The 13,356-nt window shown below is 40.7% G+C and overlaps 1 protein-coding gene across 1 annotated transcript in view; it reads right to left on the bottom strand.

The window, feature by feature from the left end:
- The window catches only part of LOC121859175 (proline-rich protein 36-like), a 56,467-nt gene extending 44,220 nt beyond the window's left edge, over nucleotides 1–12,247 (bottom strand). Inside the window, exon 1 of the mRNA XM_042355925.1 lies at nucleotides 12,179–12,247. Within this exon, the coding sequence (XP_042211859.1) occupies nucleotides 12,179–12,247 (69 nt within the window). The remainder of the gene's footprint in view (nucleotides 1–12,178) is intronic.
- Nucleotides 12,248–13,356: the final 1,109 nt, after the last annotated feature.

Here is a 13,356-nt window from a genome sequence, read left to right as displayed (position 1 = left end):
CGACTTTATGAACAGCTGCGTGAGGACAAGTGTATAAAAACAGGTGTGTGACGACAGCCATCACAGGTGTTATGAAGAGGTCATTGACTGTCCGTGTGACAAGAAGAAAGAACTTTGTTAGGACTTGTGCCACTATATTATGTGTTAGACGGAAGGAATGATGCCACAATGCCAAGTGTCAGAAGTAAGGACTTGTGTGGCACGTGTCAGGTGGGGGCGAGGGAGGAGGGTGCCATTGTCTGTGCCATATGTCAGAAGGGGAAAAAGTGTCATGTCATTAAGTGCAAGAACAGAGGGGGTAGTGAGGGAGGAGTGCCACGGACCTATTCGTCGGGGGGAGGAAAGGGTGCCAATAATAGTGCCACTGAAGGGGAGCGTGACAACACCGGTGCCTGGCGTCGGTGAGGTGAGTGCCACGACCATGCGTCACAACGGAGGAAAAAAACTTCTTGGAATTATGCGTTGGAAGGAGTGCGTTTGGTGTGAGTGGATAAGGTACTACTAATAAACTCATGCGTTGGGGAGAGTGCATTTAGGATGGCACTAAAAAAATCATGCGTTAGAGGCTATGCGTACGTTGGCACTATCACGGAGATGAGTTGAATGATGTGTGATTAGAATGGTGTAACTGAATGTATACGCATTAGACGGAATACGCGAGTTGAGAGTATAAATAGATCATGCGTTAGGAGTGCAGAAGGTGGCATTATGAGGTCCATGCGTTCTGAAGAGGGTGCATGTCGTCAACCGTGAAGTCATGCGCTGAGGAAATCGATTAAAAATGCGTCAGGTGAACACTACAGTACGAACACAGATATAGAACTGATTTCATGCGTTGGAAGATAAGGGTACGATGACTTAACCCCTAAAGTATGATGATTTATCCCCATGAATACAATTATTTAACCCCTCGAGTACAATGACTTAGCCCCTTGATCACGGTAACTTAACCCCTTGAGTACGATGACTTAACCCCTTGAGTACTATGACTTAACCCTTCAGTGCGATGACTTAACCCAAGGTACAATATTATCGTAATCAAGGAAATAAGTTCATCGTATTCAAACAGTTAAAATATCGTACTCAAGGGGTTTAGGAATCATACTCGATGGGTTCAGACATCGTACTCAAGGAGTTAGCATCGCTCTGAAGAGGTTTAATACAGTGTCGTGCATTGATAATACTGTAGTGTCATGCGTTGATAGTGCCATGTGTTGATAATAGTGCCATGCGGTTATAGTGCCATGTGTCGATAAAAAATAGTGAATATTATGCAGCAGGTGCCACATGCGTCGCTATGAAGTGCCATGCGCGAGGGAGGGAGGGAGGGAGGGGGCGCCACATATGTCATGCGTGAAGGGTCAGTCACCCTCTGCTGTCAGTCAGAGACAGTCTAATGCACAGGTCATGACGGAAATGGTTGTGTGTGTGTGTGTGTGTGTGTGTGTGTGTGTGTGTGTGTGTGTGTGTGTGTGTGTGTGTGTGTGTGTGGGAGAGAAAGAGAGAGAAAAAAAGAGGGGGAGGGTAGGTATGTTAACGATGATAGTAAGAGAGAGAGAGAGAGAGAGAGAGAGAGAGAGAGAGAGAGAGAGAGAGAGAGAGGATCAAGTATACGATAAACTGTGAAGAAATAGAAGAAATACAACTGATGGCAGCAGAGACACGTAAGTAAATAAAGAGAGGAGCCAGCAAGTGCCAAGTGTGTTACTGTTGATGTACTGATTCCCAACACCCACAAAGGTCACTAGCTTATCAAGGATGTCAGGCGGGTGTCACTGACATCGACGGCCTGTTAAGGATGTCAGGGGGAATGGCTGGTGAGTGTCAGTGACATTATGATCTTGTCAAGGATGTCAGGAACATTAACAACTTGTCAAGGATGTCAGAGAGGAATGACATCAACGACCTCCTCTCTCTCCCCTAACAAAGGATACACTCACAGTAACATTTCTCATTATGTAAATCAAGAGCCACTGTTTAATGAAATAAGCAAATATACACATATGCAAATGACCATGGCGTCGAAAAGCGTTTAGCAATTCTCCTTATGAGGGAGTTCATTCACCCTGCCTCTCTCTCTCTCTCTCTCTCTCTCTCTCTCTCTCTCTCTCTCTCTCTCTCTCTCTCTCTCTCTCTCCAATTCCACCTTGAGCCCGCACACACACACACACACACACACACACACACACACACACACACACACACAAAACATGTTGAGAGAAGATGCAAAAGACACAAATAAAAGAGAGATGGGAGAGACCGTGATGACACATGGGAGAAGAAGACGAAAGAGAAGGTGATAAATTAAAGGAAAAACGTAAATAAGAGAATAACGAACGAGAGAATAAAGCTGCAAGAGAGATAACCTGATAAATGACGATGAGAACACAAAATAAGAAACTAAGATAAACAGAAGGGAAAAGGGAGATAGAGAGAATAAAAGAGGAATGAGAAAAGACGTGATAAACCAACTGACAGACAGACAGACAGACACACAGACAGACAGACATCGTAAATATGCAACAAAATAAGAAAAACAAAAGAAGGTAAATGAGAATGACGGAGACATAGAGAAAGTGATAAATTATTGTGGGAACCTAAAAAAGGGAAAGTAAGGAATTAGAAGGAAGGGAGGAAGGAAAAAACAAGAATAATTAAATAATCTGAGAAATATAATAGACGAAGTAAACTGAAAAGAAAAGAAAAATTAATAGAGAAAATAACGAAATAAAGAGAGATGGAAATAAAATAACCAATTAAATATTATACAAAATCTAAGAGAACACAAGAAAATAAGATAAATGATATATAGAGACAATATGATAAATTAAGACTAAAACACACATAGAATAACACAATAAATCAACCAAACAAAAAAAACAACAGAAACACTACAATAAAGATGATACATAACGAAAAAAAAAATAATAATAATGAATAAAGGATACATAGAGAACGTTGATAAATTTCAGCGGGAACGTAGACCAAGAATGTAATGCATGACAAGGCAGGAAAAGTCAGACACAGAAGACCATGACACAAAAACGAAAGAAGAAAAAAGATAAAAGGAAGAAAATTATGATGAATTATGGTGAGAATAAAATAAAATCGAATAATAAATAAGTGGATGGAAGACAAAATAAAATAATACAAGGTAAAGAGAAAGTGATAAATAAAAGAAGAGATAATGAGTAAAAAGATTAAATAAATGGGAAGCAAAAAACACTTTATGAATTACTGTGAAAGACAAACACGAGAATATATTAATACAAAGACAACAAGTAAAAGTAAACAAAAAAAAAACAACGCTTAAAGATATGTAAAAAAGTGTAATTAAAACAGAGGAGGAACGTAATGCAGGAATAAGTCAAGAATAAAAGAAGATAATGAAGAAAGGAAGGAAGAGAGAGACAAATAACAGAAAACGAAACATCAACAAATAACAAAAGGTTAGAAAAATAACACACAAAAAAGAGAACAAAATATGAATAATAAACACGAAGGGAAACACTGGATTAACGGGGACATAAACCCGGGTCACATTAATTAACTATTACAGGTGACGACGGGGATATTCCCACAGGTAGAAGGGCAGGTGTTAGGGTCAATGATCTAACCCCCCCCCCCATTCAACACACACCTTTACCTCACCCCGCCACACACCTCCCTCACCCCTCACCCCCCCAACACACACCTGTCGTAGCTACACCTGCCACTATCTATCATTACTGCTAAGTGCCGCCCCCTACTGACATCAATAGCGTTATCTAATTCTGCCAGCTGTTGCCATTGCTTACTGGTGCCATAATTTAGTGCCACTGCCTTTTATCGTTAATTAGTACGACTACAGCCACCACCCAGTACCACCACCCAGAGCCACCACCCAGTGCCGCCACCCAGTGCTGGCACCCAGTACCACCACCCAGAGCCACCACCCAGTGCCGCCACCCAGTGCTGGCACCCAGTACCACCACCCAGAGCCACCACCCAGTACCACCACCACCACCACCCAGTGCCACCACCCAGTACCACTACCACCCAGTGCCACTAACCCCCATATAGGACAAGCGCCCGGGTCGAGGTCTGGACCAAAGGTGGAAACAGCACAAAAGGGGGAAAGTCCCGTCATGCATAGATTGGAAAGTATGCGTCAGGCGGTCAGTCACCCCGGCCAGTGAGGGGTGCATGACCCACGGGACACTAAACTATGAGAAAATGGGGAAAAGTCATGGAGATGTAACCTTGCATGACGATTCGTTTTTGACAGATTTTGAAATATTGTAATTTTTTTTTCTTTTTTTGCCAATTTGAATGTAAAAAGGTTAAAAGATTGGGAGAACTTGTGATGTAGGAACAATGTACAGTATGTATGAGCATATGTGATTAATTTACATATATGGGTGTATTTCCATTTATATATTTATTTCTATATTCAACCATTTCTTTTATTTGGAAAGTTTAAAAAATGGGAAAACTAATAATATGAAACCAATATATGAATAATTTTGGACCCAATTTGAAATATGGGATTATAATTTGTTTATTTCTGTCAATTTCGAATCTGTGAAGTTTTAAAATATATTGGAAAAATAAAATCTTACATATTTAGAGATACAGAATCATTATTATTATTTTAGTTTATCAACTTAAAATTTAGAGTCTAACACAGAGACGAAATTAAAAAAAAATACAATAAATTAAAACACAATATAAAAGTATAGGCCTTGACACGAAAATTATAGACCTATACTGTACATTATAGGCCTATACTGCATACACACACACACAAACTTTTTTAATTAGAGCACTTAGCAAGGCCTCTATATCTATATATCTACAAAACATAGGCCTAGAGGTAAAAAATGGCACAGGCCTATACACAGAGAAACAGACAGTACAACTAATTTATTTATTTATTTCACCTAATAAATTTCTCAGGGAACTTTGCCCCGAGAAGGTAAAGCCCCCTTAAAAAAATAGGTCAAAGGAGTAATAAATATAGAATGAGAAAGGGAAGAAGAAGGAGAAGAAGAAGTGGAAGATGAACACAAGAGATAACTATAGAGAGAAAAGGTCACGTGCAACGAACAATACATAAAAGAGAACAATGATGATAATGTAAGAGTAAAAAATGGTGATAAAGATGATGGAAAGAAGAAAAAACGAAGATGATAATGTAAAAAATGAGGGAAATAAAGAAATGAGAGGTAATGATGGGTAATAAATATGAAAAAACATGATAACCTTAAAGATGGGAAAAATATATACAGAAATAAGGAAAAAAAACACGTAGTAAGAACTTAAATATGGAAAATAAATAACGAAATATATAACAAAAAAAGAGAAATAATTAAACAAAATGAGAAACATAAACAAGAAGAAAATAATAATAAAATAAAGTAAAGAAACAAGATAAACAAAAATTAAACAATAACAAATAATACAATTGTGAGAAATAGAACAAATGAAAAGTAAAGAAAATGGGAAATGTAATAAACTAAATATTGATAAATTAAAAAATTAAAAAATAAATAAATAAAAACGAAACAAAATTCATTATATAAAAACGAGAGAGAGAGAGAGAGAGAGAGAGAGAGAGAGAGAGAGAGAGAGAGAGAGAGAGAGAGAGAGTTGAGGGAAACAAGGGATTATAGATGAGGTACTGTGTGGGCCAATGGACCAGTATGGACCATCGAGGCTACTACAGATGGACCAATGGACCAATCACAATTTCCAAATGTCTCTGTTGGACCAGGTTGATCAATGGACCAATAGAGGACCACACAAAGTCACAGCTGGACCATTGTACCGCTGAGAACCATTGAAAGCCAGAGAGAGAAAGTGAGAAAGTGAGAAAGAGAATGAATTTATAAGTAACACAAATAACACGAAATATTCACACACACACACACACACACACACACACACACACACGGCGGGTCACTCACCTCCTCTTTCCAAGTACGTTGACATGACCTCCGACTGTGTGCGTCTGATGTGTGTTAATGTGTCACTCTGGAGTGTGTGTGTGTGTGTGTGTGTGAGTGTGAGTGTGTGTGTGTGTGTGTGTGTGAGTGTGAGTGTGTGTGTGCGTGTGTGTGCGTGTGTGTGTGTGTGTGTGTGTGTGTGTGTGTGTGTGTGTGTGAGTGTGTGTGTGTGTGTGTGTGTGTGTGAGTGTGTGTGTAGTGACCTACCAGTGTGAGTGAGTGTGTGTGTGTGTGTGTGTGTGAGTGTGTGTGTGTGTGTGTGTGTGTGTGTGTGTGTGTGTGGGAGTGTGAGTGTGTGTGTGTGTGGGAGGAGTGTAGTGACCTACCAGTGTGTGTGAGTGTGAGTGTGTGTGTGTGTGTGTGTGTGTGTGGAGGGGAGGGAGGTGTGTGTGTGTGTGTGTGTGTGTGTGTGTGTGAGTGTGTGTGTGTGTGTGTGTGGAGTGTGTGTGTGTGTGTGGAGTGTGTGTGTGTGTGTGAGTGTGTGTGTGTGTGTGTGAGTGAGTGTGTAGTGACTCAACAGTGTGTGTGTGTGTGTGTGTGTGTCACTATCAGAGTGGGTGTTTACGTGTCTACTAGTGTGCAAGTGTATGTATGTATGTAAGTATGTATGTATGTATGTATGTATGTATGTATGTATGTATGTATGTATGTATGTATGTATGTATGTGTCATCGTACTCAAATGTCTATCTGTTTGTGCCTATTTAACAATATATAACACTACAGTAGATAAACTCAAGTCCTTCTCCAAATAAAACTACATAAATAAATATACTGCCAATATAACTACGCACAAAGAGACAATATATATATATATATATATATATATATATATATATATATATATATATATATATATATATATATATATATATATATATATATATAATTCCCCTACCATATGATATAACTACTAACCACGCACTAGAATAACAAATCCCATTTTCTGTCATCATCAAAATCATTCATAAAACCACGCCAATTACCCTCTCACTGTATAACTAAGTACTACGGGCTCTTATCACCAAAATAAACCACGATATCAGCATTAATTACCCTCTTTAATAACTACTCATCTAACTTAATCATTTCTAACCACGGCAATTATACGATATCTACAAATTACAACTTGGTGGCCAGCTATGTCAATGAACTACGGCAAGATGATGCTAACCGCGTGTAATTTAGGTCACGAGTGAGTGAGTGAGTGAATGACGTAAGACTTGGGTTATTAATCATTTACTGTCATCTGAAGGATATTAATTACATTCTTTCCGGGTTGAATTGAGAGAGAGAGAGAGAGAGAGAGAGAGAGAGAGAGAGAGAGAGAGAGAGAGAGAGAGAGAGAGAGAGAGAGAGAGTTTGTGTCCGTGTGTTTACAAGAATCCGCCCCACATGGAGGTCATATGTAACCAAACCCACACTATGTCTGCCCTGATAGAAGCGAATCACTCAATACAACACTCAACACCTCGCCCACAACCAGGCAGAGGGTCAATGCATCCGTGAGGTGTGCCAGCTTTCAGTGCCACAAGGGTATAATGTTACAAGTGCCGCCCAGTGCCTTCAATTCAACGTCATTAATTCCGGCCGCATGTGGTTCAGGGCCGGTCAGTGAACTATGTGGCAGCAGGCCGGGAGACGCGGAGAAAGGGCTGCAACGCTCCAGGGCCCTGACGAGGTCCTCTCTACTATCTGGTGACTGGATGGTGGACCTTTCTACTACCTGAGGGCTGGGACTACAGGATACGTCAGGCAGGTGAAACATCGGACAAAGACCTTCAGTTTAGCCAAATACTTTTTCCACACACACACTACAAGGACCTTTTAACACTCTCTGGAGGCTGAGGATGACCACTGCTCAACTGGGATGAAAGGTCAATCGTGGACCTATTCACTAGCAATAAGAACCCTGATCTTCCTTTGGCTCCGGCCTTGAGGGATCCACACTGTTGCCCTGGACCTTCCCTCAGTAAGTTTTAAACCACAATAGACAAAGTGTACTGTAGAAGGTCAGAGTAAGGTCAGCCGATGACTTTTTTTTTCCATTTTAACCGTGATAGTCAATTAAACACCTTTCAGTTTCTGTCATTTAGTTGGAGACAAAGACACCCCCAGTACCTTAACGAACGAAAGTCTTTACACTCGCTGCATGACAAGTAGAAGACACCTCTCTGTTACAGCTTCAGAAAGAGAGAGCGACAGAGAGAGAGAGATGAAGAGCAGAGAAAGGCAGATCATACGAACATGACATTTCCATAAGTGGGGAAAGTAGTTGTATTCGATACTGTATCCCCTACAATGATGCTGAACCCCTGCAACGGATGATACCCCCCACCCCCCTATTTAAATCACTCACCACCGAAAAAAACACTGAAACACCCCAAGAATTATATCTAACCACGGCAACTAACGACAGCCTCCACCCATCCCCCACTCCATCACCACTGCAAGAGACATTAACCCAGCGCAAGAGGGGGAGGTGACCTACCAAACAAAACAAGTGTGTGTGTGTGTGTGTGTGTGTTGTAAAGAGACGCCAGACCGAGCAGTGACGCAAGCCTCTCTCTCTCTCTCTCTCACACAGCTCCTACACTCAGACTTTGTCAGCTTACACCCATGATCTCAGGGGGGGAGGGGACAGATCTTGGTGACACCATGTAGAGGTGTGGTGTAGGGGTGTGGTAGGGGTGAAGTGAGGGGTAAGTGGAGTAACACAAGATGTGTAGGGGGGGTGTAGGGGATGGGGGGGCAGTGGGGTGTAGTGTAGGGTAAATGTAGGGGTGTGTGTAGGGTGTGAGTGTAGGGGTGTAAGTGTAGGGGCAGGTAAGTGTAGGGGTGTGGGTGTAGGGGTGCAGGTGTAGGGTGTGTGGGGTGTGGGGGTGTGGGGTGTGGGGTGTAGTGTAGAGGTAAGGGTGTAAGTGTAAGTGTAGGGGTGTGTGAAAGTGTAAGGTGTAAGTGTAGGGGTGTAAGTGTGGGGTGTGTAGGGTGTGTGAGAAGTAAGTGTAGGGGTGTAGTGTAGAGGGGGTGTAAGTGAATGGGTGTAAGTGTAAGTGGGGGGTGTAAGTGTGGGTGTAAGTGTAGGGGTAAGTGTGGGGGTGTAGTGGGTGTATGGGTGTGGGGTGTAGGTGTGAGGCCAGGGTGTAAGTGTGGGGTGTGGGTGTGGGGGTGTGAAGTGGGGTGTAAGTGGTGTGGGGGGGTGTAAGTGTAGGGGGTGTGGTGGGCGTAGGGTGTGGTGTAGGGTAAGTGTAGTGAAGATGTGTAAGTGTAGAAGTAAGTGTAGGGGTGTTGTTAGAGATAACCAATCCCTTGAGTACGATGACCTATTCCCATGAGTAAGATAACAGGAGTTAAGGCATCGTACTCATCGGGTTCAGTCACCTTACTCAAAAAGGTTCAGTCATCGTACTCAAGGGATGCGGAACGCCCACTAATAAACAATCTTTCCACACGTTCCTTTTGTTCAATCACGTTCACTCTCACCCCCACACAGGTCATCCTCCCCGTGTTCACCAGGTGTTCAAAATGTTCAATGTTTATAAAAATCTTCCTTGTATACCTGTTCAACGATAATATTTTTTTTTTAATAGAATCTACCAATCATGTGTGTGTGTGTGTGTGTGTGTGTGTGTGTGTGTGTGTGTGTGTGTGTGTGTGACAGAGGATGCGTGTTCTTCCTGCATCCCTGTCCGTTGACCTCCAGGATGACCTCGTCTCTACACATTGGGACCGTGACCTAATTGCTCTGCGCCCAGGTGCGGCAGCTGACGCAGTACGTGTGTTGTGTGTGTGTGTGTGTGTGTGTGTGTGTGTGTGTGTGTGTGTGTATACAGGAGTGCGTATGTATTTCCCCGTAAGCTGCTGTCTGTGTGTCTGTCTGAGTGTATATTTAATACGCAAGTGAAGTCACGGCTGCTGTACGCACTGATTCATTTTTCAGTCAGGACGTGTCCATGTGTTTGTTAACAGATGCGTTCATGATCATCACAGACTGTACACATGACAGCACTATGAAAGTGTACTTACGAATTCATTTCGTGTGCGTGTATGAAAACTAGTGCTGTGTGTGTGTGTGTGTGTGTGGTGTGTGTGTGTGTGTGTAAGAAGTTAATTCAGACAACTGTCATGTGCGTGTATTTAAGTGTATACAAGGAGGTACATTTATGATCGCCGTGCGTGTACGTATAGTCAGATTAGTCAGATGTGTACACAACGGTTGTGTGTGTGGTGGGGGGGGGGAGGCAGGCAAGAGAGGGCAGTAACCTGTACGTGAGCGCAGGTGATAAGAGCGACAGGAATGGCGTAACCAAGGGAGGGAGGAAAGGAAGGAGGGAGAGACGGGGTAATTCCACTGTCCCTCCCGCGGCCGCTGACCTCAAAACAAACCAGGCTGGTTCTCCTTACCCCCCCTCTCCTCAATACACGGACTACCACACACACACACACACACACACACACACGCACACACACACACACACACACACACGCACACACACACACACCTAATTACTCTCTTTATCGTATTCACAGTTTTATGCCCTCATACCATGACTACATTTTTACCGTTAGCCTGGGATATTGTGCCATCCGTACACACACACAAAGACACGGGTTATTCAGCACACACACACGCAGACACGGGTCATTCAGTACACACACACAGAGGTCACAACACGCACACACACTACTTTTAATCCAGCAATCATAAACACACTCGTAAAGTAAACGATCACCTAACCACGTCACCACGAACGTCACCCACGTCGCCCCGAACGTCACCCACGTCGCCACGAACGTCACTAAAAAATCCACAGGACAATCCACACACCTGTTCACACCCAGACAGATCACCCATCATCCATTTTCAATTCTGACATATGAGCGTCCGGGTGTGTGTTGATAGTTGTGTGACGGTACCGTGAAGGAAATAATAATAATAATAATAATAATAATAATAATAATAATAATAATAATAATAATAATAATAATAATATAAAAAAATCGTAAAGGACAACAATAAACAATAATAACAAGAACACCAACAAACCAATAATAATAATAATAATAAAATAATAATAATAACGATATGTGAGTTAAAATAATAATTCATGAGCTATAAACATAATGGAGACATAATTTAAGTCAAATTAATCACAATTATATTAATTATCCTCGAAATATGATTTGATGGGTTAAAATTATGTTATAGTAGTTAATTAGATATATGTGATTATAATAATTAGTAAGATAAGACGTTGAATTTTATAACTGATAATTAACCATTGTAATGACGTCATATAATACGTCATAATTCTGTAATTAGAAATAAAAACACCAATAATGGTCATATATAAATAAATCCAATAATTAATAAAAAAATTGTGTTATGATCATAAATCAAAATCTTCAAATAAAAAAATAAAAAATAACTTTTAAAAAATCTGTAATAAAAAAAAACAAATTATGTCAAATAAACACGTAAACAAATCACATAAAATAATATTAATAATCCCATAAAAAGTCATTAATTGAAGGTAGTGACGACAGAACTAGGTTAAGGCTTTTAATGATTAACAGCCAGTGGTGATAGTGAGGTGTGTCGTGGAGGGGGAGGGAGGGAGGAAAGGACTGTGAACCTTGTGGCAACCTGACTTAGAGAACAAAATACAAAGACAACAAAAACAACGACGATGAATGTCATTGACCGAAAATCAACCTACCTCTCCCCTCCCCTCTCCCCTCCCCTCTGCCCTCCCCTCCGCCCTCCCCTCCGCCCTCCCCTCCGCCCTCCCCTCCGCCCTCCCCTCCGCCCTCCCCTCCCTCACCCTACCTTGTACTTTCACTGTGTACCTATCTCACTCTCTACACACACACACACACGCACATAATTGCACGTCTACATGATGATGCTCTACACATATGTATACATTTGTGTTATAAGGGTGTATCTTTCTATACATACGGACATGTATTCATACGTGTACGTACTTGTTCCCATACTAATAGCCTAATGTAAACACAAACTTGCACAGGTTTATTATCAATACTCATACAGAGGCTAGTGCTAAAAGTCCATGGTATTAATAGGGGGTGTGTGTGTGTCCAATATACGTTTCTATCTGTACGTGGACCTATTACACACACACACACACACACACACACACACACACACAGATGGTGGTATACACTAACATGTGGTAAGAGCTCTGCAACAATGTGTTCTCCACGTTCACTCTCAATGTGGCTGCGGAGTTCTGTCATCTGTGTTGGATCTACACTCTCTCCACCACCATCAAGGCCACCACCACCACCATTACACTCTCCAACACCACCATCAACCCCCCCCCAACACTACCAGCATCACTACCACCACTCCCTCTACCACCAAGGTCACACAACCCCTATAACCACTAAACTCCCTTCACTACCACCACAACCACTACTACTACCACCACTATCCCTAAAAACCACTAACACTACCACCACTACCATCTTCACTACTCCTATACATCATCCATTACCACAACTACCACCACAACCACTACTACTACCACCATTTGCGTCTACACTCACCAGACATATTTGTTTATTAAATTGTTCTTCTTCAACAAGTTTATTCTATCTTGTTCACATTATTCCTTGTTCATTGTTCTTCACATTCCCTTTATCATTCAACATTGCATTCTCCCATCCTTTAGTTCCCTTTCTTTCACTGTTCCCATTTTTTTTATCATTCTACTTCAAATTCTTCTATCTACCTATATCATTCCTCCTATCATTCCATTATCTTTCTACTTCTTTACAGTGTTCAATTATTATACCTCTTATCATTCTCCTTGTCTATCATCATTCTATTATCATTCACTCTCTAGTTATCCCCTTTTGTCTCTTCCTTATATAGACGCGAAAATTACACACAAACAATTAAAAGTCAACAAATACACCATAAGATTGTTTGTTCTTACACGAAACAAATAAACATATATAAAAGTTGTTTACCCGTATACTTATATTAACAAAAACAAACAAAGAAATAAGATTTTTTCCTCTCAATAAACAACAACAGCAAGCAATAAATAACAATAACAAACAATAAATAACAATAACAAGCAATAAATAACAATAACAAACAATAAATAACAATAACAAGCAATAAATAACAATAACAAACAATAAATAACAATAACAAGCAATAAATAACAATAAATAACAATAACAAGCAATACATAACAATAACAAGCAATAAATAACAATAAAAAGCAATAAATAACAATAACAAACAATAAATAACAATAACAAACAATAAATAACAATAACAAACAATAAATAACAAAAACAAACAATAAATGAACATAAAACAAGAACAAGGA

Source organism: Homarus americanus, unplaced genomic scaffold (assembly GCF_018991925.1).
Source record: "Homarus americanus isolate GMGI-L3 unplaced genomic scaffold, GMGI_Hamer_2.0 scaffold50924, whole genome shotgun sequence".
Classification (NCBI taxonomy): Eukaryota; Metazoa; Arthropoda; class Malacostraca; order Decapoda; family Nephropidae; genus Homarus; species Homarus americanus.
The sequence above is the reverse complement of the archived record's forward strand: the minus strand, read 5'-3'. Positions and strand labels throughout refer to the sequence as shown.